Source organism: Lipophrys pholis, assembly GCF_963383615.2.
Source record: "Lipophrys pholis genome assembly, chromosome: 10".
Classification (NCBI taxonomy): domain Eukaryota; kingdom Metazoa; phylum Chordata; class Actinopteri; order Blenniiformes; family Blenniidae; genus Lipophrys; species Lipophrys pholis.
Window position 1 is genome coordinate 7,125,925 of NC_137640.1, and position 26,020 is coordinate 7,151,944.

The 26,020-nt window shown below is 41.0% G+C and overlaps 2 protein-coding genes across 4 annotated transcripts; one reads left to right on the plus strand and one right to left on the minus strand.

The window, feature by feature from the left end:
- The first annotated feature begins 229 nt into the window (after positions 1–229).
- On the plus strand, positions 230–3,559 carry henmt1 (HEN methyltransferase 1). The gene is made up of 7 exons (XM_080473770.1): positions 230–456; positions 567–749; positions 915–1,098; positions 1,919–2,063; positions 2,200–2,326; positions 2,465–2,622; positions 3,067–3,559. Exons 2-7 carry the CDS (start codon positions 625–627, stop codon positions 3,168–3,170), a joined length of 843 nt encoding a protein of 280 aa, XP_080329896.1. The 5' UTR covers positions 230–456; positions 567–624; the 3' UTR covers positions 3,171–3,559.
- An 83-nt stretch (positions 3,560–3,642) lies between these two features.
- Positions 3,643–25,986, minus strand: fam102bb (family with sequence similarity 102 member Bb). Of its 3 annotated transcripts, XM_080473010.1 has the most exons (12): positions 25,512–25,807; positions 18,966–19,086; positions 17,829–17,858; positions 17,298–17,414; positions 16,700–16,746; positions 15,687–15,781; positions 12,952–13,050; positions 11,412–11,640; positions 9,531–9,667; positions 8,698–8,767; positions 6,776–6,803; positions 3,643–5,311 (listed from the first exon to the last, which is right to left on the minus strand). In XM_080473010.1, exons 1-12 carry the CDS (start codon positions 25,655–25,657, stop codon positions 5,294–5,296), a joined length of 1,137 nt encoding a protein of 378 aa, XP_080329136.1. In that variant the 5' UTR covers positions 25,658–25,807; the 3' UTR covers positions 3,643–5,293. The 3 variants fall into 3 exon arrangements, with proteins under 3 accessions (XP_080329136.1, XP_080329135.1, XP_080329137.1); XM_080473009.1 differs by lacking the exon at positions 3,643–5,311 and having other exon boundaries at positions 6,538–6,803; positions 12,952–13,053; positions 25,512–25,986; XM_080473011.1 differs by lacking the exon at positions 3,643–5,311 and having other exon boundaries at positions 6,538–6,803; positions 9,531–9,633; positions 12,952–13,053.
- Positions 25,987–26,020: the final 34 nt, after the last annotated feature.

Consider the following 26,020-nt stretch of genomic DNA (forward strand, 5'->3'; position numbering starts at 1 on the left):
AAGAACTCAATGAAACACAAACCAAAAAGCTTGTCAGCTTATTCATAAACCTTACTCAATACAATTAAAGCACTTTAAAGTTGACACGTACAATGTAAAATTAAACACACTGCACTTTTTCTCTCCCTTTCCTCTTTCGCCACCGTCCCATGACACACGTTTTGTCGCCTTATTTCTGTTTCCATGTATGAAACTATTTGACAAAATAGGACTTCTGCTTTAATTGAACACACAAGATTCAACTTCCAAATAAAATCCAGATATTTCGAGGGGATAGACGTCATTTCCAGTGTGGTTGGATCGTCTTGTGTGTTCCTTCAGGCTTGAACTTGGTCCTCTAGCGGCCGACTACCTGCAGCCGCGGGTAAACCAGCTGCGTGTTGAGCTGTACCAGGGCTCGGTGACTCAAAACGATTCCCGCCTCAGGGGATTTGATCTCGTGACCAGCATAGAGCTGTAAGTATCTCTATCTACTATCCACATATTTCCTTCTATTATTACTGTCATTGTTATTGCCACCAGAGTTGTTTTTTAATTTCCCTCATGTGTCTCCGGCCTGTCTGCAGCATCGAGCACCTCACTCTGGACGATGTTGTGAGTTTCACTGGGTGTCTGTTTGGATACATGAACCCGGTGGCAGTAATTGTCAGCACTCCAAACTCTGAATACAACCCTCTTCTACCTGGACTGGTTGGGTTCAGACACAGGGACCACAAGTTTGAGTGGACCAGGACAGAGTTCAGATCCTGGTACGGTAACAACTTTTTCACACTTAATTCTTCGTCCATCCTCATGACGGTAGACGCCAACAAAAGTAAAATAATTATTCCTCCATGTTACACTATATTATTAAAATCCACATTTTCTTACTAAAAGTACCAAACTTTGTATTTTTGTATTGACTAAACCTGCAGGGCTGTGAAGGTGTGCTGTGACTATGGATATGAAGTAGAGCTCACTGGTGTTGGACAGGCACCTCCTGGTCAGCAGGAGCGAGTGGGTTTCTGCTCCCAGATTGCTGTGTTTCACCGGCTCAGTGGGGGAGATTGCCGCAACGTGTTGGCCGGACATAAAGCCGAGGACTTGTCATACACAATGGTGACTTTTTTTTTTTTTTTTTGTGTGTGTGTGTGTGTACACCTAATATGTCTTTCGTATGAAGCATAAACGCTCTCGGTTTAGCTAACAGTGGATCCAGTTGACTCCAGAATCGAGGCATGAATTCTGAGTTACAGCAAAGCTGCAGGTAGTGCGACATTGTTGGTATAACCAGTGTGAAGTGACTTGTTGAGCTTCGTGCTTGAGCTGATTTCAGCTCACATTGCACGAAGGCATCATACACCATGGAGAGATGACCAGGCTACATCACGAGCTCATATTCACTGCCTGAGCTTCGCCTCCAATCAGATATACTGCATAATGATACAGTGATGCTGGAACTAAAACTACACATGTTTCCACTTATAATGACAAAGAGCTTTTACAAGAACAGCTTGTCTGCTCATGTCCACAGTTTGCAGACTTGTGGTGTTGATCAACAATGCTACGTTTGATTTTTTTCCCCCAAAAAATAATATCAGTCTAAGTTGGGATTTTTAAGATCCAAGACAACTTCAATATACAACACCTTCAATGCAGCATGAAGTAGAGCTCTGTCGGCCTCTGCTGGTGTCAGCTGAAAACTACATGCAGTTGAAGCTCTTGACGCCTGTAGTGGCATCACTGTTCATGCTTATCACCGGCATCAGGTACTGCATAGTCTGTTATATTTTTGTTATAGAGTACTGAGCAATATTTTTATTGATTTATTTGTTTAGTAATGAGCAGCATCAATGGATTTCCGAAAAAATGATAACTCCAGTATGTGAATCAGTCCAGAGCAATGTTGAATATTGACTCGTGTTTATTTGACTGTCAGTTGGCCAGTTTAACCTACCCCAGCCTGCGTGACAGCCACATCCTGCACCGCCTCGTGTTGAGCGAAGTGTTGTCCTGTGCAAAAATACTGACGACTGGATGGTCTAAAGAGAAGAGAGCCACTTTTATATCCAGCCAAGCTGAAGGTGAATACATAGCCAACCTGGCAGTTACAGACTTTAGACTCACAGTAAAATGTTTATTTCTATGTCTGAGTAATGCATGCTGTTTAATGAGGATGACGGGTGTCATGTTGAAAGTATATCAAACCGTTTCCATCAGAATGTGGGGAAGAAGTGAAAAATCCACCGGAGCAGCGTGGGAGAAGTGTGTCAGAAGACGAAGACAAAACAAACGATGTGCTTGCAACAATCAGCCAAAACACAAATGAGTGTTGTGAACGGCACAGGTACATTTCCTGTGTGGAGACTGAGGAACAAGCATTGTGAATTCAAGCCTGACTTGGTGTCAAGATTCTCTGTAAAGTAAATCTTGTGACTCCATTTAACTACTCTGTGGTGTAACAGTGTTGTGTATGTACCGGTAGGTCTGTGTCTCTACCTCTGGAGATGTTGTGGTCCCACTGTCCCAAAATCGGTGTGCTTTGTGGAAGTCTGAGTAATCTCAGAAGTCTGCTGATGGACCAGCCCAAAGTCACCCTGAACCAGGACGGCTCTGCTTTGGTTGTGAATTTCGAGGATCAAGGTACAGACACACGTTTATTTTTCACCTTGTCAAGTATTCATTTTTAAAGTGTGCAATTGAGAAGCCGACAAATACACAGTATTTTTATTACTGTTGTGATCCTCGTCACCAGTAAAACAGCTTTGTCCCGTACAGGTTAAGACTTTTCAAATGCAAGTGATTGCTGAGCCCTTCAATGCCTCGATGTAAAGTCTCAGCATAACAAGATACACTTGTGTTACCACACACTCCGTTTTTATTGCAGATTTATAAACTTCTCAAAATTCGACTGTCCGTCACACAGCCCATTACCCATGTCTTTGTATTTTTGTGGGGAAATTAGAGGACCTGCCAAAGATACACGCAACTCACTGTTTTTCCCCAACGCTTCATTATTATTTAATTTACTCTGTCTACTGTGATTCCTTTCTTGTCTGCTCATGTCTAACTTGTTTTTGTTTTCAGGCCAGGATGAGGAAGACGTTGATGACGAGTCAGAGGACGGCGGCTCTGCAGAGGCATGCGAGAATGATGCCCTTGTTCTGAACGATTCTGGTATTGTAGTTTAGTTTTCCAAAAGCAAGTTTCCAACAACCAAATGTTTTTCTTGGTTGTTGTCTGTCTGTATCTTACAGAACTTTGAGGTAGTTTTTGCTGTGTCTGTCTGGTAATCCATTAATAAACTACTGTAGAAGTAGAACTATTCATATGGAAGTGGCATCATAAAAATGTAAATTTGTGGAAATAATTATCAGGCCTGCACATTATGGAGTGGAAAAGGTGACGAGTTCTCCGGTGCAGCTCATTAGAAGCTGATTATCTCTCCTCATAAAAAGGAGGAGCCGCAGAGACACATGGTGACGGGCGGAGGAAGACACACTGAATTAGCACAGCCTGACAGAGGCAGCAGTGTGTGTGTAGTGGTTGGTGACTTATGTTAATAAATACGGTGATCGGGAAACCTGTGTCCACGTCTCTGTCTGGACCCCGGGGTAGCGGGCACACCTGCTGCAAAAACACAATCTGAGCAGACAAACAACGAACAGTTTAAACGGTTTAATCAACAACGCAATGAAGACATTTTAAGCATCCAGTACACTTGTTAAGGAAGCCGATGTTGGTCAAAAACAACACGTCTGTAACAGGAAACACTGGACAGTGTCAGAACAGCGCAGAACATCACTTTACAGGAGAATACACTTTTACAGGTTTATTTAAACAACAGCTTCACAGAAGAGAAGAAGCAACCATGTTTGTAACAACATGTTAGTTACCGAGGTGAATACACCTGTGTGGCACAGGTAAAACAAGCGAGTTTCATATACTAAAACAAAAAAAAAACCAACAAAAAACTAATTCCCACAAAATACTCATCAGATATTTGGGAGTCATAAATCAGACCCCCCACCCCCCAAAAAAATATAATTTTTTTTTTTCTGGACCAACTGCATATTTAGCAAAAATGTGGCACAATATCAGCAATAAAAGATCCAACAACATACCAATATACTTGTAAATGCAATTTTTCAACAACGGAAAAACAAAATGAGAACACACTGACTTACAGTTACATTGTACATCAATGTTTTGTTTTTTTCGTTTTGTGTTTTTTTTGAGGTTTGTATTTGATATCTGAGTTCTCATAAGTGTGAGGACTTGAGAAACTGCCTTCCTGCCCCCTTAGAACATCAAGACCTCTTTGGAAATATTCTGAAACTTGCATTAATTCATGTTCTATTTGTCTCTTCTATACTTGTACCTAAATTAAAATGTTTTTTTTAACCTTTCAACTATGATTTCTATTTAAAAATTTAAAAGAAAAGGGCTGCAAACAAAGGCAGCCTCTTGGTCAACAGATCTCGTTGCCCCACACCACTGAGAGAAAAAAAAAAGAATTTTTCATTGTGAAGACAGATCTTAACGGCGCAATGTAAAATGAGGAAAAACATAAAAATGTGAGGAGCTCTGACAAATATGGTTGTGAATGCTGTCAAAGCCGTTGGCTACAAATCAAGACACCATAATCATGCAGAACATAAAGACGAAGAACACTGACGGGTCAGTAAAACCTCATACAGCCATGACACTTGTGCAGATATTGATATAAGATGAATACAGTTTTATCTAGAAGTGGCATTTATCCTACCTCTACTATGGCTTACAACTGGGACGGGGGATTACAGACGCTGTACAGTCACTAGTTCTAATGCTCTCGCGAGGCACCGGCCCGACGGACTCCCAGACAGCAACAGGGCGTTTTTGCACTTTGGATAGCTTGTTCTAAAAAGTGTGCACTTTGAAACTCCTACCAGGCTAGAAAATGCAAATAGACAACATGCGTGACTCGATACTCCATACATCTACTGGTTTGGTAGCTGTAACTGGTCTATTGTATCGGGGTGTTTGTGTCGTCTCCAGAAACGACCGTATTGTCACTCTGGGCTCCTCAAAACGCCGTTGGAGTCTCTTAATGGCAGTGGATTACTTAACTCGTCCTTTCGCTGCGACAGCCAAACTGAACACGTCACAAATCCGTTTGTTTGCCTGCTGATGTAAGCTGTAGTCAAGTTGCAAAAGCGGAGATACAGAAATGGATATATTTATATATATCAGCGATAGTGGAGGTTTGGTACGCACCCTTCCAACTGCAGCGTTAATCAGAGAGGCCCAGACTTTGGTTTGGCGTTCACGCTCATACATACAGGAAGTTCTAAAGAAAAGAAGAAACTTGATAAAGTGTGGAACAGATGGGAGCGGTTCATTGTTGTCCTTTGTCTCTGATCATGACTGGATTTAACCATCATATCCTTTTGCTATATGGAGTAAGGAATTATAAACAGACCCGTGTACAGTTCGGGGTTTTTCTTACTTCAAATGAGAATGTTTTTACACTTGTAATTTATTCCACAAATGTCCTTTGTATGTTAAACTGGCCCATCTCAGACGTGTTTCACCATTTACATCTTAAAGTTTTGTCTAACAGATACATTTCTTACTGGACGCCTGAAGGTCGTCCTGAGATATTCTTTCTTACTTAAAGGAGGCGTAGCCTAAACATGACGAGAGTGATGGGCACAGTGCAAAAGATCAAGTCTGCTCACATTATTATAATTACTTTCTTTTAAGTTACAAGCTCTGATGTCCCCCACCCCCCCCAATCAAAGGGCCAAAAGGCAGCAATGTTCCTGTTATAAAATAAATGAAAAGATTTAGGTGAAAAGACACAGTTGTAAGTGGATCTCTTTGCCCAGCAATGGCAAAAGTCAACAAAATAAAATCCAAGGAAATGTACCAAAAGGAGAGCAATGACGTCAAAAAATGTGTGTGTAAAAAAAGCGCAGAATTATCTTTACTATGGGAAAATGCACAACTACTTCTTCACAGTGCGCCAAACAAAAACCGGGACCTCTCTGATGACACGTGAGCAAATCATCACATTCACACATTCTCTGTTTTGCACGTACAAATGCAAACGTACAAACATTTATTCCTCCAATTCATCCAAGAGGACAAGATCACGGTCACGACTATTAAAAGTGGTCCTTCCACACGACACATAGCCACAAACATTCACACACACCTCACGTTCAAAGTCTGCGTAGTAAAATGTTCCCACCTTAAAAACGCTGACCGATGTCACGGTGCCAACAACTACAAATTGTTCAGCAGCTTATAGGCAAAAAGGATTAAATAGAACGTCCTCGTTCAGCGAGACAGAAGGAATGTATCAGAATAGATTCAGATTTTTGGATGATGTACTCGCGGAGCTCCTCCTGTCATCCAAATGGAGGATGTTTCTTCACACGGATCAATGGGCTCAGGTATTTTGGTTACGTACCAGATTTTCTCAAACCCAGAATGAACCAGATTAAAAATCTCCTTACATGCAAACTGTATGTTTGTAATTTGACCTGTTTTTTTTTTTTTGTTTTTTTTGCCTTGGTTCCCAGCCGAGGTGAAATCCTTCCACCAATGGAAAACGTACCCTAACAGCTACAAGGTTACGCAGCGGACATGAACACAAGAGGGCGCTGCTGTAATATTGGCTGCTTGCTGAGTGATCAGGTTCGATGTGGTGTGTGCTGTCGGAATGAAGATTTTACACTGAAACAACCTCGTTTCCAGTTTAACTAAAGACGTTATCAGCATCAGTCCAGGTCTAACGCTTAATTACCACTTGCTCGTACGCCCCAGCGCCGACCCTGAAACAACAAGAAAAGAGCAGTCAGACAATCCTGAAGACTTTATTTTGTTTCTACTGTTGATTGTTTGCATAAACTGTATCAAACAAGACCATGACAAGCAGTAAGTGTATTTTCTACACAGTTGTTTTCAGGCCTGATGGTGCACCATGCATCATCATATTACTTAAGTTTACAGTTTGAGGAAAAAGAGCAAACCAAGTCAAGTGTTTATAATTTTATAACTATTTCTTAGTTGCAATATCCTCAGACTATAAAACATCAGGCCCATTTTCTTGACATTGAAACAGTATTTTGAGAATAACTTAACTGGTAATTCACAGTAGCAGTAAGGTAAAAGTGTGATCACATATATAATTATTTAAATTAAGACATAACACAAGCTAAGACGGTTGTATTCGACACATTGTGCTGTGATTCAGACTTTGTACTGACTAAATAGTTGCATTCATTTATTTTGAGTCTTTTCCATCAGCAACTTACTGTAAATACATTTAATTCTCAATGTTAAGTCGTGGATTAGAAGAAAATTATGATTCAGTTTAAACGATCCTGCTTTTAATAGGGAAGCACTGAATCTTATTTCAATACATTATACATTAATTTTAATGAATAAGTGGGCTGACTGTATTAATGCACCATTTTAACTGGGTGGCAAGATGATCACGTATGCAGTGAAAAATGGTTGTGGGACACGGTTACATTTAAAGGCACATTCATGCTGGACATACACACAAAAACAGATGTGTGAGCTTGAAAATGTGTCCATGCTTTTATAATTCTAACTCTGATCATATAGAGAGGAGAGTAGAGTTCATTTTAGGAGAGAAGAAGAAGAACGTCAGTAGCAGTGCTCACATGTTCACTGTTTTGTCAGTCTGCTTAAACTCCAGCGGAGGGATGGAACGGGGATGGAACGGTTCACATGGATATGCAGGTTTTCATGCACCTGGTTCAGTCAGAGAGGGTCAATCCCATAATGCTTTGCACTGTGACGCTGGCCCGTTGTAACATAAGACACATGATCCCACATGCATCTTTACCTGGAAAATGGCTCGACTAATCGATCTTGTGTTTTCACTTGTGTTTCTTTTGAAGCTGCAGCATGACGGAAACAGTTTTCCAGTTCAGAGTCCTCGATCGGGAACAGAGCGACACTCAGCACCTTTTTTTGGAGCGTCGTTTCTCCTGATTCTACCACTTGTGCTTTGCTTATGCGTTTTTTTTTTTTGTTGTTTTTAGTTTCCATCAAAACATTGTGTGTGAGGGGGCAGATAAATGTTCACATGAGGCCATTTTAATCTGATCAGTGTTTAATCAGATTACTTGTGGTCCATGTAACTAACAACTAACACGCTTCCAGCGGGAGGGCGCCGTGCCGCCTGTGGTGTCCGAGGTTATTTAACTCCCACTTGACTTCTGCCATTTTTCTTATTTTCTTCTAATCTCAGGACTGCCCCCAGTGACTCCTGGTGGTACTGCTAGGTACACAAGTTTCCAATGCCCTGTGCTTATCCATATCTTTGTTCTTTGTTTTTTAAGGTAGAGTTCACATGAGCATTTGCTATTATACAGTTCGTCAGTGCAGAAGAAGCTAATTATAAAGTGAAATATCATCTGGTTGCCCGGCAATAAGTGTTACACTGAAATAGAGAATTTGAGATTTGTGGCATATAGAAAACCTGTGCATGTCTCCAAGATCATGTTTGAACTCCACACTGTTCTCAAGTCACAGCAATCAACTTACTTCATAAAACGCACATATGTGATGTAGATTAAAATAAAAACGACTGCACCCCGGTGGAGTGAGATACAAACACCAGAAGATATTCTGTAGGGACTGATGGGCCCGAGGCTATAATGTGTCACGTATCCTCAGGCAGGCGACGCTCACCTGGTGGGAAGGTGATGGCTTCCCAGGGCCGTACTTCCTCCCGGCCCGACGAAGAGACGCAGGCCTTCCTCTGAAACACAGTAGTGGTAACAGTCAACGCACAGAGCCCCAACTACTTCCTGTACAGTTCTTGTCATGAATAGAAGCCGGTTGCTTTGCAATCTAAAAATAATCACATATTGACAGCAGCTTTCTTTTCTTGAGCTGGATGAGACATTGGTAAGAACAACAATGGCCCGCTCCCTAAAGCACAAACAGCGACTCGTGATTATGTTATGCAAATGAGGAACGGTAGTTAAACTGCATATTGTGATTCACTTAATCACATAACGGCAGGCATTTGGTTGAGAAAACATATTTAAAAACATTGATTTCTAGTTAATACTCTTGCCTTTGTGTTTGTATTCCATTGACCCGATTTATTTCATTCTTCATAGCTGCGCGGGTGTAAATAAAAATGTATGTGACATAGTCACAACATGAAAACAAAAGACGTCAAACAAAAACCAAAAGAAGAAAATCAATGAAGAGTGAAGAAAATTCACGTTAAATGAAGTGAAAACCCTCAACATATTTTTTGTTGCTAAGTATGTACTTCAAAAGTAATTTGACAGCTCAGAACCAAGGACTGACGCATGTAAACCAGTGCTTTCAATAATTACATTTCTGAAGTGCCTTGATAACGTGTCAAATGTGAGTGATTGACTCCTGAATATCTTACTTTCATCTGGTTTTGGAAACGGGTTGTTGCAAACAGGCATAGGGGAAAGAACTGAAAGATGACCAAACACTTTCTCCTGCAGGAATGAAGGGATGCGAGCGTGTGTCCCTACCCTCGGCACTGGAGTCCAGAAGGCTCGGTGTGAAGTCTTGACTTTGGAGAATCTTTTCGACGACATCGTCTGCATCCACCCGCGTGTCGTCCATCCTCTTGAGCTGAGATTCCATGGAGTCTTGTTTCATTGGATGTCTGAGGTAAGGGCACAGCAGAATCATTTCTTTAAACACTCATTTTCCATCATCAAGTACTGGAAAATAATTAGGTTTGTGTACGTTATATATATATATATATACACACACACACACCATCGAGCCAAAAGACTTGATTCCAGGCAGCTGTGAACGACTCTCACATTGAGTCATTACGCGCTTTTAGTGCCGTCTACATCTTTCCTGATCTCCTTTCTGCTGCTGAGGCTGAACAACACAGCTGAGTGGCTTTCTGCGCAGACAGTTTCCCGTCTCTCAGGCGTCACACACATTTTAATTAATCCAGCCATCTACAGTGGTGACTAACAACCCCGTGTTTCGCTCACGCTGTACACACACGTAAATGCACTTTTTAATGCTTCTCATTCCTGGTTGTATGTCTGACTAGGAAGACAAGCAGCTCGTTAGGTTACAAGTCCTGTGTGTCGGAAGTAAAACAGGGCAACTGTCGACCATTTTTATTAATTGTTCACATGCATACGCCAGGAAACCTTTAAAGCTGATTGATTTATTTTTTTTTCTTGCCTTTTTCTAGTTTGCCAAAAATTTCTTTTTTAAAATCACATTAATCCTGCCACAGAGGACGGGTCAGATCTACAAATGCTCACTCTTTTGTTGATGGAGATTTCAAACTCTTGTGAGTCAGTTGCTGTAAAACTGTGGTTATTTTAGATTAGTCCAATCTGTCATGACATAGTCCCCCTACCAACACCTTGAAAGATCACTATGCATAATTTACATAACCTGACCAAGAATCAGGCTTTACGTATAAGATGCTGCATTTCTTTTTAACAGGATGTGAGAACTCTGACTGATTCAGTCACTTCCTGCCTGCTCACTGTGTTTCTAAGCAACTTCTCAAACTGCTACTTTTCCTTTATCTTTAGCATGTTTACATGTGACACGTGAAAATGTGGTTATTTTTCCTGAAGGCAAAACTTTCTTCATAGAAGAAAATATTATTCACATTTGTGAAAAACAAACATTTGAAAGTTGCTTTACAAAAGTTTTGAAAGCAGCTGATGTTTATGTGCTTGTTGTTTATATAATCACCCCGTCTTAACGGCGAGACCATTTTAGATCCTTTCAAAACAATCTGTCGCTTGTGTATAGATAAAGAGCCCTCAGTGACAGCATGAAGCCACAAGTGTCTTCAGCTGATTTGGCTTTTATCACACTTCTATCAGATCTCGTTGTGTCTGACGTTTCTGAACTGCATTGAGTAACAATCTGCTTCTGCAATTAGGAAATGACTCTAGACTTGTGGACCTTCATGAATTAGACCAGGGAAGTCAGACTCACTTTAGTTTATTGGCCAGAAACAGCCCAAGTTTATTTCATGTGAGCTAGTTTAGGATTATGGCAGCTTTGTAAATGAAAAACACCAACAACCCAAAAGAGTTTTTCTTAGTTTCAGCACAAAATAAATTAAGCACATCCTGAAAATGTTCACAATTAATGCCCTTTTCCCAAATTATATTAAACTTGAAATTTCTTCACAGAGTCAGTATGGCTTTGTTGGTATTTTGTTATCAAATTCTATGCATCCCTGTTGACACTACTACTTGTGTGATGGTTAGCACTGCCTCTTGTCAAGAACATTAGTTGGTGGCTCTAAATTGCTGGTAGGTGTGAATGTGAGTGTGTTTGATCGTTCCCGTTTGTCCCTTGATGGACTGGCGGCCCTGAACAGGATGCCTGGATGGATGAACGGACAAGCTCACCTGTTGAGTCGTTCACAGGACGAGGCGCTCCGCACTGGTGTGCATTGCTGATTGCTGGAGCTGGCGGCGGGACACGGGTGTTCGGGCAGAGCCGGGCAGGGTCTGGACTCTCGGTCCTCGCTGGGCTCCGGGATGCTCCCGATGCCCGTTGAAGCGCTGCCCACCGAGTGATTTCTCCTGTGGCTGTACTCTGACATGCTGGAGGAGCGGGAGTGACCCGTGCTGTAGCCTGGTAGAGGGAGCAAGGATTTTATGACCACGCTCTGATAGATAGATCTATTTAGCCCATTAAGACGACATGTTCGTTTGCATCATTGGTGTGTTTGTTTCTTCGGTGCTGGATGCAAAGATGGGATCATAAATTCCAAATGTTCCAGTTCATAATTAATTCAAAGTCTTACCCCCCGGGATACCTTGACATTTTTAGATTAAATGCACGATAATTCAACCCATCCTCTAAAAAGCTTCAAAAGTGACTAGCAGCTCTGAATATATACTGTCATTTATATGTTTATATGTTTATATGTGGATTGCAAAGACCTGCAAGAGATGGATTAACAATATTGTTTCTCATCTGCATCGCTTTCCGGATTCAAACACAGGCCAGGGCCTTTATTTGTGGAGTTTGCATGTTCTCCCTCCGGGTACTCCGGTTTCCACCAAAATCATGCATGTGCGGTTAATTGGTGACCCTACATTTAACTGTAGCTGTGATTGTGAGCATGTGTGGTTTTCTGTCTCTGTGTGCTTGTCCTATGATGGACTAGTGACCTGTCCAGGGTGTTTCCTGCTCTCGCCCGTAAGCTGGGATTGGTTCCAGCATTCTGCAATCCTGCACAGGATTAAACGGTACAGAATATGGATGGATGGATGTCCCATCTGCATTAACCATCAATGGGGGGATCAATTTGATACATAAAGTATAAGTCACATAATTGTCTTACTAATGGCAAACCAATGTGCTGTGAAGCAGATATACGGCCTGCTGTGCGTTTAATGATTTAGCAGTTCTGCTCAGCAGCGGTGACACCCACAATCCCACGTGCTTCATCGTGTCGGCAGGGAGCCGGTCAAAGCGAACAACATCTCAGGGCATCAGTTCACTGCAGCCATGGAAACTTGCCAGACATTAATGAGAGGTTTGTATAAATCTATCATGGGAGAAAATGCCTCTTAAATTCTATATGCGAGAGCCATTAGCCCTGTTCTCAGTGCATCTCTCCACTTCCTCCGATCTTTTATTACTGACATCTGATCTGCCTGTAATGGTAATTTGAGCCTGGGGCCTGAGGTGCCCCGATGGAGTGTCACGGGAAAATGATTTTATTGCTTTCCACCTCCTCAGTCAAAAAATGTTTTTTCTTCCCCAGACTGACCTTTTACACCTCGGTCTATTAAAATAAGAGAAAAAGGTTTGGATTATCTGTGCACAGCAAATTTTACTCCATCACCATCAGCTTGGACGGGGACATATATCAGCAAAACAGGTCTCAATGACTGAGCAGAAAACACACATTTTTAAAACATGGGATGTCCTTACCTGAGAGTTTGGACTGTTGGCTGGCATAGCTGGATGTGCGTGAGTGACCGCAGCCTCCCAGGTCGTCTGACACAACGGGACACTTCCCGTCTCGACTCTCTGCTGGTTTAGAAGGGATTAGAAAGGAGAACGAAGGTTTGAAAAAGTAAGAAAATCACCTTAATAACCTTACAGCTTTCCTTTGAGCCCCCTTTAACCTTCTGCCCTGTTGGTGAAATGTGTGTCGTTGAGGGCTGCATTTATTGAGATAATAGTGGCTGTGGTTTTGTTGCCTGCCCAACTAAGAATTGGCGAGGAAGCATGTATTTTCAATGAACTGTTATGTTTGACTTGGGACTATATCCGATGCTTTACCACCGTGAAAGATTTTTTCTGCTTCTATGGTTACATTGGATCTGCTAACCAGGAGATTTCTACAACTGGCATAACTCATTTTCAGCTCATTATGCGTCGACGTGTTGTTGTGCTTTATGCTCATGAGACGAGCAAACACACCGAGACACTGTATGAAGTGAAATCTGCTGCAACACACACAAGTTGTGATTTAGACCACAGCGCACACACACACACACACACACACCCACCCACCCACACACACACACACACACACACACAGTTTCTGTTCAGTCGCGTGTGAAGAAACATTTGGGTGTACTTCCTGCACTTGGGGTTGTTGAGCCTTTAGCTTTTGATCTACAGCCAGTTACAAGAGGCGGAAACACCCATTATTGCCTGCACACACGCACACACGCACACATGCAGCAAGTTATCGAGGGACTGACCACAGGTGGCAAACATGTCACCTTTGCTGAAGAAAAAATCTATTTAATTCGAAGAATGACTGGAAAACAAATGTGCGCGCACATCCTTTTTAGAACATGTGGCACCACAAACATATGTGCCACAAATCTGATGTCAAACAGCCTCCTTGTTGAAGAGGAAGGAAGCCTCAGTCCCATCACAGCTAAAGACACGCCACTCACATCACTTAATTCATAGACCTAATTCATCATCTCAAAGGATTAACACATTTGTGGAAAAATGGATAGGCAACAATAACGCCGCAATTTCATTCTGATTCAACACACCTGCTCTAATATTGCTGGTGGTGATAGTAAAGAGCATCGCGGTGCACATGCTCGCAGTGTGCACATGCCAGCACAGAAAGTCACACAGTCCTATTTTTAACCATGTAAGAGCCTGCAGGGTCAGAGCAGATTGTGGCTCATCTAAAAAGGAGCTGCTTTAAATTATACATGCAGGAGCTCGGCTACATTCTGAAGCTTCCAGGAAGAACAAGTATTCAACACAGCAATGCGTTCACACATGAACACACATACTGAAGAAGAGAGGAGGGGGAGGTGGGTGAAACGGCAGAGACGTGTAACAGAAAGGGAAGGATGGAGGGCAGATATTTTTGTCATGGCGAATGGGGGACAAAAAAATAATTATGAGAACTATGGCAGCACTGTTCGTTTTTATATTTGACAATGAATCATGATAGAATTTAAAAAGAATAAAAGTCTTACTTGTTCAATTTAAACACATTTGAGAAATGAACTTGATTAAAGTGTAATAGTGACGAGTCGACAAGGATTATAAAATAAGGTTTAGTACAAAGTCCTACCACATTTTAATGAAAAACCTGTAATGAGATGAGTTATGCTTCTTATTGCCTCTGGACTTTAACAGTCATTGAGTTATTGTGTTGAGCAGTGTGGTTTAATGTCTGTGGTGGCAGGCTCTTCCTGTGAGAATGCCTGTGCTACAATACTAACTGATACTTGTTTCAGTGAACTAATCTGCAGGTTTTTTAACAGGCTAACTGATAATGTTGTGAGTATTACTATCACAATGTGATCTGCGATAAATACAAGAAGTTAAGAAGATGTGCTTGTGCTCTGGGATTTGTTTTTACAAGCAACACTCCACTTTCTCTTCCCAAATCTTTCCACCACTGACTGGACACTTTCTTTTTTATAAAATCATGTGAATCCTTCTGCAGTTCCCACCTGCAGCATTTTAGAAGTGAAGAAGTTTCTTTACTTTGTTGTTTTTAGTCATCTCTACTTGATTTTTTTGGGTGCTTTTGTGTTTTTTAATTCTGCCATGTGGCTCCCATCATACTGAAGTAATTCAGTAATGAACTACTGTCCGTGGAGTACTTTACTGACAAGCTGTACTGGTTCTGCTACAAACTGAGCACAGAGAAATGCTACATGTGTAAGCATAAAATAAGATAAAAAAAATAATATTTCTTTCTTCTATGAAAATAATGCATTAAAGTCCAAATGCCACTTTTAATTTACACATTTCGTCACTACTGTAAATAGAAGCGCATGTAATGTAAAGAGAATTAGTAAACATTTCCCAGGGTACTCGCACACCGAGTATAACAACACTTAACATAACTAGCTGGGGAGCTGATCACCAATATGAAGCATTGTTCTAAATTTGTGACTACAGGATAAGATTCCGGGGCCATCCGTACCACTCTGGTGTAAATCTACACCATTGATCAGTAGGAGCTTAACACAGCAGAAGTCCAGTGAGGGAGTTACTGCATTAAAGATAAATAGAACAAGGAAGACTGAAGTTAAAACAAATCTCTGAATTACAAATTGCTCAGCAGTACAACTAAAGCATTCAAGTGCTTCAAAGAAATAAAAAGGAACAAAGTCATAGTAGGTGACGAAGCAGAGCCAAAGAGTGTAATGTGGCGTGACTGGTCTCACCAGAGCAGCCTTTCTGTGGGTCTCCTCCCTTCCTCTCTTCTAGCAGGCTCTCTCCATCACTCTGAATCCCAATGACTGTGGCGGTGGAGGGAGGCCTGATCACAGAGGAAAGACGGCTTGATGAATGATTGATTATTTAACCCCGTCCAAAGCAACATGCCAACTAGTGAAGATGGGAACGAATCAATGTTGATGAAATGTGTAAATAAAATAAAGAATCATCCTAGAAAAATATTTCCCTGGCGACAAGACGTCGCCGTTTTCAACCTCGGCTAAAAGAGAATACACTGTTAGATTTGTTGGATTCAATTACATGCTGAGATGAAAGGAGATACCGCTTTTGGCGTGAAGTCTGCTGGATAATTTTTAGGTCAAACCTCACCCTTGGGTAAAGTTGCATTTCTCTCTCTGTACTGACACACTTTCCGTTTCAAGCACACTCGTTTTCAAGCATTTCTCTACTTCCAGATCAAGTACGTTCACCTAGTGCACATGGTGTTATTTGCAAAATGAAAATTTGAAAATATATTTGATGTGAAAATGTGATTAGACAACAGTCACTTCCTGTCACCTCGCCTTGTCTGGTATCATGGATTCCCGTGAAACCCTTTTAAGTGTGACACAGCATAATGTGGAAAGCTGTGAGTGACACGCCTCCAGCTGGAGGCACAGCTTTAAACAATTGTAGTCCCCAATAGACGATGACAACAGGTCTGTGCTGTTAAATTTAGCACAGAATGCTAAATAATTGATAAAAACCAAAAGCCTTGTGAATGCAGGATATGATTCAAGACACTGGTGCTTTAAACTGTGGCTTCTTTGAGAAAAACTGAAAAAAATTACAGTCGGTTGGTTTCCAAGAATAAATATTCAGATATGCAAAGTGCACTGTTCTGCCCGTTTCTCCAACTCTGTATATTTTTAACATCATATTCTACAGATAAGAGCAGCAATTATTACCTACAAGATTTTTAATCATCAAAATAAAGCAGAAAACTTGTGCTTTAACTTACGTTTTAAAGCAGGGATCCCCTGACATGAGCTGTGTACTGATGATAACCTGTTACAAAAGAAGAAATATTTGTTAATCAATGAAAAGATGACAAAGTTACCTTACTTACCTTGCTGGTTAGCCCGTGTTTAAATTACTTTCAAATCTTTTTTCTTTTCTTATTGTGTTTAGGCGAGTTCATCCACGTTATTAGACTAGTTTTTGTTTGGATTAGTTTACAACACCCAAAACAATGTGACTTCCTCTGAATTCCCTGACATCAAATGTATTTACTTAACCAATTTATTTGAAATACATTTATATTAAGATCTATTAAGTTTTGATCTTTGTAAATTGTCAATTAAGTAGTCAGATATAATCAGCATTTAGTTTTTTTGTTGTTGTTAGGCGACAGAGCGACTCTCCTGTAATTGGCAGTTTGTGGCCAACAGTACGAGCCACCTGGATGTCTGGTTATTGCTGTTCAGTAGAAAACTCTACCAGTTTCTGCAAAACCAGTGTGGTGAGCAGTTCCTCGCAAAAGGACAAATCCCAGGCTTGTATTCAAAGCACCAGGGTATCCAAGTCAAGTCTGTCTGCTGTGAGTGCTTTCATGTTACCTTGAGAATGGAGTTATCCTGGCGGGTATTTTTGGTATCGTAGCCTTCCAGCAGACATCTGCGGGTTGTATTCCCTGAGCCGGCAAACTCTGCTAAATTCAGATCTGCAAAACCGAGCTAAAGGAGAAAGAATGACACAGGGTGACCGCTGTTTTCTCTCAGGAGGACGATCTTGTTCTAAGTCAGCAACGTGGCAATCTGTGGACGTGAACGGACTGCAGACGGACGTCAAAAACACAAATGTGGCACATTTTACAGTTCATTATTTTATCGATGCCGAGCCTGTAGTTTTCCTGGCACGTTGTGCGAAAGAGAATGTGCACAAGAACAGGTTTCGTCAGTTCAGCAAACAATGACTTTTGATAGAGTGAAATGTGAAAACGGATGACGTGACGAGCCGACCTGCAGGCAGCGAAGACCATCTGTTTGCTACAGGCTCACAAAGCGTTTCACTTCAATATAGCTGATTACTGTAAATCCAGCTGACACGGGGGTCTGTTTAGGGGATGGGGGGGGGATGTGAGGAATTACCTTTGCATACGCTTTTCCACCCTTCAGCTCCTGGGAAAAAAAGAAAAGAAAAGAAAGTACCATTAGTTGTATCTCTCATTATACAAGACGACATCTTGCCGCGCATTCCTTCGATGTGAGAATATATGGATGCAAATAAATGAAAAACTTAATGTTTTGGTCTTCATATTCGACTTTTGAGTACTGCAATCATAAGTTATTCAACTTTAGACTACAGGATCATTCCGTGTAAAAACAAGGTTAGATTCACTACAAGCTTTAATTTGCTTCAAGTTTCTGGAAAAACCTTGGTTTAAAAAAAAAAAAAAAAGAGTCACAGTCTGCAAAAACCTCACAGATGATCCTATGATGACGCTAACTGCATGAAATACTGATATGACGTGTTCGGTATATTCAACACTCGGTTGATAGTGCGGGTTTGTCTCTCGGTTGGAAGGTTGCAAGTTCGATTCCCTATCTGCCCACATGTCGAAGACTCCTTGAGCAAAACACTGCTACCAACGGAGGCGACTGCATGGCAGCCGTGAAATCCATTTAGCGTTTAGTCTCGTTCACTCAGAGTGATCCTCATATCTTTAAACCAAAACACTGATCTGATGTGGAGAAATATTTCACTCAGCTTTCCATCCGCAGAAAAAAAAATCATGAAGGTAAAATTCCAGACGTTTTTTTTAAAAGAGGCAGCGGCATCAAAATCTTCCTATTCTGAAGAAAAATACTGATTAAAAGAGGCAACAACAAGGACACATTCACCAAAAGCTTTACACAGAAGGTTCTCTCTGTATACACGACATGAGTCGTGTTTCAAAACCAAAACAAATAAGGAAGCAGAAACACAATAATCATTTTACTAATAAAACAAAAGTGACTTTAAACAGCTGGATGTATTCCTCACATTATTAACAGATTACGATCAAAGTGAATGATATTTGATATTATTGATGCTGATCGTTGGACTGCTTTGGTTGCTATGTTTCACTGACAAATTTTAAGTTGGTACATAAACATGTACAAAATCAGTATCAGACTTGAATTTAGAAGCGTGATTGATGCAATACACTTTTGTTATGACTCATATCCATTATTTTGCACCAAGTAACTTTCTCATGGGTCTATTTAAGCAGCCACATAACGTACCTTTCTGACTGACACTCGACACACGCAGGGGTCCAGGATACCCGTCCCGGCACTGGCGCTAATCTTGCAGGGGAAAGAGAACCGCTTCCTCCATCGAACACAGTTAGCCAGCACTGGTTCTCTGAGAGGGCAAAAAAATAGAAATCACAATAAGACCACCTGTTAGCAGTCAGTAAAGTTACACATATACACTTTGTTTGTATTATGTATTACAAGCTGGGAATTTAAAGTTCAGTTCATATCTGAATACTCAAGAAGATCCAGGAAATGCTTTCTGATGTGGATGCAAACACGATTCTGTGTTTTGGCTTGTTCAGCGACATCCTTTTAGCAGATCTTAACTAAACCTTACAACCCCAGATGCAGCAAAAACCCATAGAGGCACCGGCTTGACAGATACTTTTTTTTTTATTAATTTTTTTTTACAAAAAACTAATTCTCCAAAACCCTTTTTACCTATTTTGACCATCTACCTTCTTTATCAATACCCACCTTGTCGAGGGTAAAGCAGCTGGCTGCATTTTATGAGAAGGTGTTTTATCAAATTATTAATCAAATAATGAATCTTAATATACAATTTTCATTCAGGCTGGTAGAGTTGAAAGTGTTTATTGGGAAGATTAATACAATGATGACGAAACAATAAAATAGGACAGACAGAAATTCTGAAAATAAACAATAATGATTGATTAAAATTTTATTTTGAATTGAGAGACTGGTGGATGTTATAAAATACCATTAAGATGAAAATTAAACAAGATAAACAGGTTAAAATTGCAAAAAGAGTAATGTAAAAAAGACCAACTTGAAAACTATATATTAATATAAAACGTTAATGTGACCAATGACAGCTCTATTATTCTACCTTTCTCACATAAGTGCTAATAGTAAAGTGACAAAACATAATAAATTATACTTATAATAAAATGCAGTCCCTTTAAGAACCCCAAGGCAAGGTACAACCTCAAAAGCGAGATTGCACAAGTGTCCCTAATAAAAGCGCCCAGTCAGCATTTTAGTCCCACAAAGTCTCTGTATTTGGAACAGTGTTGTAACTTGTACCAGTTGAAGTTTTGACCTTGAGTGTGGCGGGACACTTGTAGACGCCCTAATCTTGCTTTTTCAATAATAACCACTGATTTGTAGATCTCAAATCTTCTGACTGTGGGACGACAGGCACATTTATTCCAACATCATTATTACATAACAAAATAAAACCACTTAGACTGATTGACTACGAGATTAACAATCCACATTCTGATTCAAGCTGCCAATACAAGCTTTATGAGCTTATCCATGGATTTTTTTTTGAATGACACTTAATGAACAAGCCAATTAAGTACTGACTCATTTTCCCCAATAGATGAATTTAGCTGATGAATGCGGCGGTCGGGTGGCAGGTGTGGAGTGCACTGGCATGACTCCAGCAGAGAGACAAAACATCCTTCACCCGTCCTGAGGTTGAGGAGATCGTAAGTTGTAGCCGGCGCTCGGTAAAAGGATGAGTCGAAGCGAAAGCGATAGACCGCACGCGTGGGCAGAATTACGATACCACAGATGGCCCCTCTTTCACTGGCACTTTCTCCTCTCCCACTCATCTAACCAACTCCCATCTGTTAATAAAGCCTGCATGCCTTTCGTTTCGTTGGACTTTACTGGACTTAAACACGAGCCAAGCTGATGCTCTCGAGACTCACTGTGACACAGTTCAAGAGAAAATGATGCAACAAGTTAAAAAAATGTGGAGAGTTTGTTCTGCTGTTTAAAAAGAAGCGTACGGGGTACAGGCAAAAAAAAAAGAAATGAAAAATGCAAGGCGACATGAGTTGATGAGACCTAGAGGATTAACAGGATGATCAGATCCTTGTTGAGATGGGTCGGGCTGACCCACAACGGGCCTGTGAGTCTCCCCGTCTAACTACAAACAAAAACAATAGGAGCAGATGCGTGACTAATGTTTCACAAATGCCGACTTCATTCTGACATTTCAGCGAGTGCGCTCGCAGGCCCGGAGAGGGAACTCCCCGCCAGCTGGACCCTGTGCGCTTCGGGAAATCTGGTTGGCGTTTCACGTACTGTGGCTCGCTGTGCTTCTCAGCTCTGCAAAATCCTATTAGCGAGTGTGAATAAGTCCGGCTTCAAGCACAGGCGCGATTCGTCTCACTCGTCGCGGGACAGATAACTTGTTGAACCACCATTGCAGACACATTTCACACTCACACAAACTACAAAAGAAAGCAAGTCTTTGGAAGCTTTCGCGTGTTGAGCGACGCTGAAAGGAGTAGACCTGCACAGGGAAACTGTCAATTGTATTATTTTAGAACACTGAACTTTTATAACCCAGAAAACTTGTTTGGCGCAGAAACTGTCAGAGAACTGATGACAAGCCACACCAAAGGAAAAGAAAGGCTCATAAAAACAGCAATCCGCCCTTCCCTCATGCTCATAGTTGGGATGACTCCAAGGGTGAGAGAGGACATTCAGTTTAGGAGTGCAATATAACAAAATGCCGCAGAATAATGTAATGTAACAACTTTCAGACTTTGCCACGTCAGGCGAGGACAGAAAACAACAAAGGGTTCGAGTATAATGTTTTTAATTAAATCCAGACGTGTGCTGTCGGGGCCACGGCTTCAAAAGGGCTCTTTTTAAATTCATTTTATTCAGCTGAAGTGGCTCCAATGTGAGCTGAAGTAAAATGGCGACGTGACCTCGGGAACTCCAAACGGCACCAAAAAGGGCCATTTTAGTTAGCTGCGTTCACACGAGCTACAGCAACAGCAGGCTTGTTATATAATCTGGGTGAAGCCATCTAATCCCCGCAGCCTCTGTCTGTTCTAAACAATGCTTCTTCTTTTCCATTGATAAAAGCATCATTTGAGTGGAGGAACAAAACTGGTGACAAACGAGTGGACTGACTTCAGTTGGCTCAAATTGACAGCAATAACATCTTTATTATAGTATAATAATAATAATAATAATAATAATAATAATAATAATAATAATAATAATAATCATAATAATAACAATAATAATAACTTTTTAGCTTCACACTTACTCGTGCTGTGTGTTTCTTTTTTTCTTCTTCTCATCTTTCCTGTCCCATGGCCCCATCAGGGATGGGTCAAGTACCCTGCAGCAAACCACTTATGCTCATTTCATTTGTTTGTATATGTCACTTAATTTCGGTGATGGATAACTTCCAAATTTAGGACTATTAAACAAAGTGGAACACTTTCAGTAAATCACTCCTGGAATTGCTTATGACTCGGCTGAGACTTGTTTAAATGCAGACGCTGGTCTTTAAAAGATCCCGTCTCCATACACGGAGACTTGTTGACAGTTTTTAAACAACGTTGACGTGTGCATGCACTTTCGCAAACAGTTTGACAAGCTGCACTAACTGTTTAATGTTTCTAATGCACTCTGAACAAACTACTTCACCATCTGTGTGCTCTGGGCAGGAAAGAGATGATCATGCGAAACATTCAGACACCAGATACACATAAAGAGACATCGTGAGCATATCAGTTATCAACTGCATAAACACATTCAGCATGTGACAGATGATTACATCTAATCTACCTATTTATTAATGATGCTATTATGTGAAGAGCTTTCATGTAACCAATGAAGTTGTCTGTCAAGTTTTTTTTTTTTTTTTCTCGATGGGTTCAAAATAGGCAAAACAAAACTGGTTTCAGTCTTAGGTCTCTCTTGTTTAGCTATATAGTGCTAAATTACATAAAAGTTTTCCAATCATCATCCGTTTCCAAGACTGACAAGTCACTGAAACTGTGGAAATAAAAACGTATTAATGAAAAGTCTGGTGCTCGAGCCAGAGAAGCGTAGAATGTACCCATTAAATAATTAATGAGATTCACTTATAAAGCACATTTCACCATTTTATAGCGATCACAAAACACTTTATTTTGATAATATGGCAACATAGTGTGTGATTCTGTGCATCTCAGACCAAAAATGTGAAACTGCAGTAACATCCTAAGTGTAGCTTAGTATCTGTGTTATGATGTTGTACAGTCAGAAGTTCATGGACAGAAGTTGTCACAGTCATGCAACCATAGACTGAGAATATAATCTGAGCAGGGATGTCCTGATTGGATCGGTGGATATCGTATCTTGGCCCATATTAGCAATTTTCTGATATTGTTTCTTTTTAATTTGACAAATTAATAAAGACCGACACGTCATCAAACGTTTAAGCCACTTTGAATGGTTCTACTGAATACTGGTTATGTTGTAGTTCATTCTAATTTATATTTTAGTCAAACTGTTTCACTTTTAAGTGAGATTCATTTTTGTTGTGACGTAATAAAGTTTAAATAAGTTCTTAAGTCATTCGGAGAAGAGTTTTGTTTCTACAAGTTGAGTTTTATAATCATTCTGTCTAAGCGAAGCTTCTTCCGTTGAAGCTTTGAGCTTTAGACAACTTAGCTGATAGTAGAATACACAGTAAGTATAGTCGCAATATAGCAATAGCAATATAAGTATCGAATCAGGAACGTTTCTGTGTCGGCCGATACTCAAATCTGAAAGATTTCGCGTCCACTACCTCCCTATGCCGCACTGCTGCGACAAGCTACACCTATGAACAGCCAATAGAAGTTGTGTAGAAACATACGTGACAATCAATGTGACACCAAAACGACAGCGTGCTGTTCCCAGTACGAAAGCGTAACTACAACAATGGGTCGATTCTTGATTTGCTTCATTTATTTCCTGAAGCTCTGGCAACATACATAGATGACATAGAGGATAAATTTGTTAGTCTTGCGTACTGAAATAATATACAACTGTAGATGTTTGCACAACACTGTCTTCTGTTACGTTTTCAAACCACCGATCACAAGACCGGAGGACTACCTGGTTTGCCCACTGATCCACAGTCAAGTCAGCTGACTTCCTGCACTCCTTCTCATTCAGCAAAATTCCAAAATAAATGAATATGAAAACATATTAGCATTATAAAGTTTAGATACTGGACACAAGTTGACTCTTGCTTCATTGTAAAGTCAGTTTACCTTCTATGTGCCGGGTAGACTTCATGTTTCTTCCACATAATTATTAAGGTTTGGGTCAGGAGTGACTTCCAAACAATAGTGATATTGCAAATTGAACTCTATGAACCACCCGCCCCAGTTTTTGATGACAGACATTTATGTTGTTTATGTATTTTGTGTACAGCATGTTGGCCCTATGTGGTGGTTTTATAAAGAAACTTGGATTCGATTTCAACTTCTTTTTTTTTTTTTTTTTATGAAATTCTTCTGTGGTTTTAGAGTTGTGTTTGTTTTGATCTTGGTGAATTGTACTCTAAAAATGCTCTTTATATTCCAAGTAATGTTATACATCTGTGGCTATTCAACCTAATTGCTCATAACATCCGCTTTGAATCATTTTATTGCCTCTCCCTTTTTTCCTAAAGAGAATCTAACCATATTCTTCATCCTCTTTTAAACTGTTAGGTTTGCATGGGCTAGAAACTATTCCAACAAACAATGGACCAAAAGCAGGGCCCGGCTCACTTAAATGACTTCTTCTTCACGCAGATCAAAACAGACTCACCAGTTGACCTCATAAATAATGGTGCGTCTCAAAAACTTATAATACAGTGAAAGAGTTTCCCCTTTAATTCAAACAGAAAAACGTACATTTCTTTAAATTGTATTTCACATGAGCAGAATTATTTGACCCATTTTGTTTCTTCATATTTTAAGTATATGAGACATGAAACTCGGCTAATCAAAATGTCATATTTAGCGAGATCAGATGATTTTCTGTATAGAAATGACCAACAATAATCAAATTTTCATTGATATTCTAATTCTTTGCTTATATACCTGTCATACTGAGAGAAGCACTGATTTAACAATCAGGCACAGTGACGCGAGACTGAGCCACCACATGACTGTTCCATCAAATTAAAAGCAGAATATCATCATGAAATAGTCAAATGTGTTACGTGCAACACCTGATTATGCAGTAGAAGCACTGTTGTCAATACAATAGGGTTTTTTTTCAGACCTGGTCATTACAGGGAATAGCCCCCACCCCCACCCCACCCCATCTCTTTCAGTGATAACTTTATGAGGGCAGATTGACTGGAACGACCAGTGATTTACTAAAGCACCGCGGTGCTGATGGGGGTCCTGATCAGCAGCTTTACGGCTGCTTTGAGGGAGATCTGCCTCCTCACAACCCACTTAACGGGCGAGGAAGAAGTCAAGTCAGCCCGAGAAATGGATCCAGATGTCGCGTTAGTGTGGCGAGAAAAACGAGAAACTCCAGCCATGTTCAACGTCACCTGCTGCACACTGGTTGTAACGGAGTTCGTGGAGTTGTTACGACGGGCTGGGTGTCAGTTAGCGTCGAGAAAACACAAGACGTTAAGATTAGCTCGTCTCCGGCGCGCCGAGTGTAGCCTGTGGGAGCTAGTTAGCCGTGCTGGAGCCTCCCCGCCCGGGTTAAAGTCGCGGGTTTAGTTTTTAGCAGTAAAGGTCAGCTCCGTGTTTTCGCCGTGCTCACCGTGAAGACTCCTCCGAGAAGCCGCCGTCCAGCAGCCTGACTTTACAGAAGAGGACGCCGTTGACAAAGGGGACCGACGACAGCTCGTCCAGCTCGAAATCCACCTTGAACTTGAACTTCTTCTTCTTCATCATCATTAAATCCATACACAGGCTCAGTACTGGGGGGGAAATGCTCGGTTCTGGCCCGCCGCCGACATTACAGCCCCATTGTGATGCGTTGTGTTGTGTTGTGTTGTGTGCAGTGGGAGGATGGAGAAGCTGCGGCTCCACAACACAGCGTCAATGCTCCGCAGCGACCGGAAAAGGGGGCAAGGGAACATCCGGTGGGGACGTTTCAAAATAAGACGACGCAGATCCTCAGAATCGAAAACGTTCAGTTGCGCGCGGCGATGTCGTCACGTTACTGCGTCCGTGTGCTGTCAGGAAGACGAGAGAGGTCGCGAGGCGTCAGGTTTAAAGTGACAGCACCCAGTGGAAGCACCGTGTGTGTGAGAGTGTGTGTGTGGC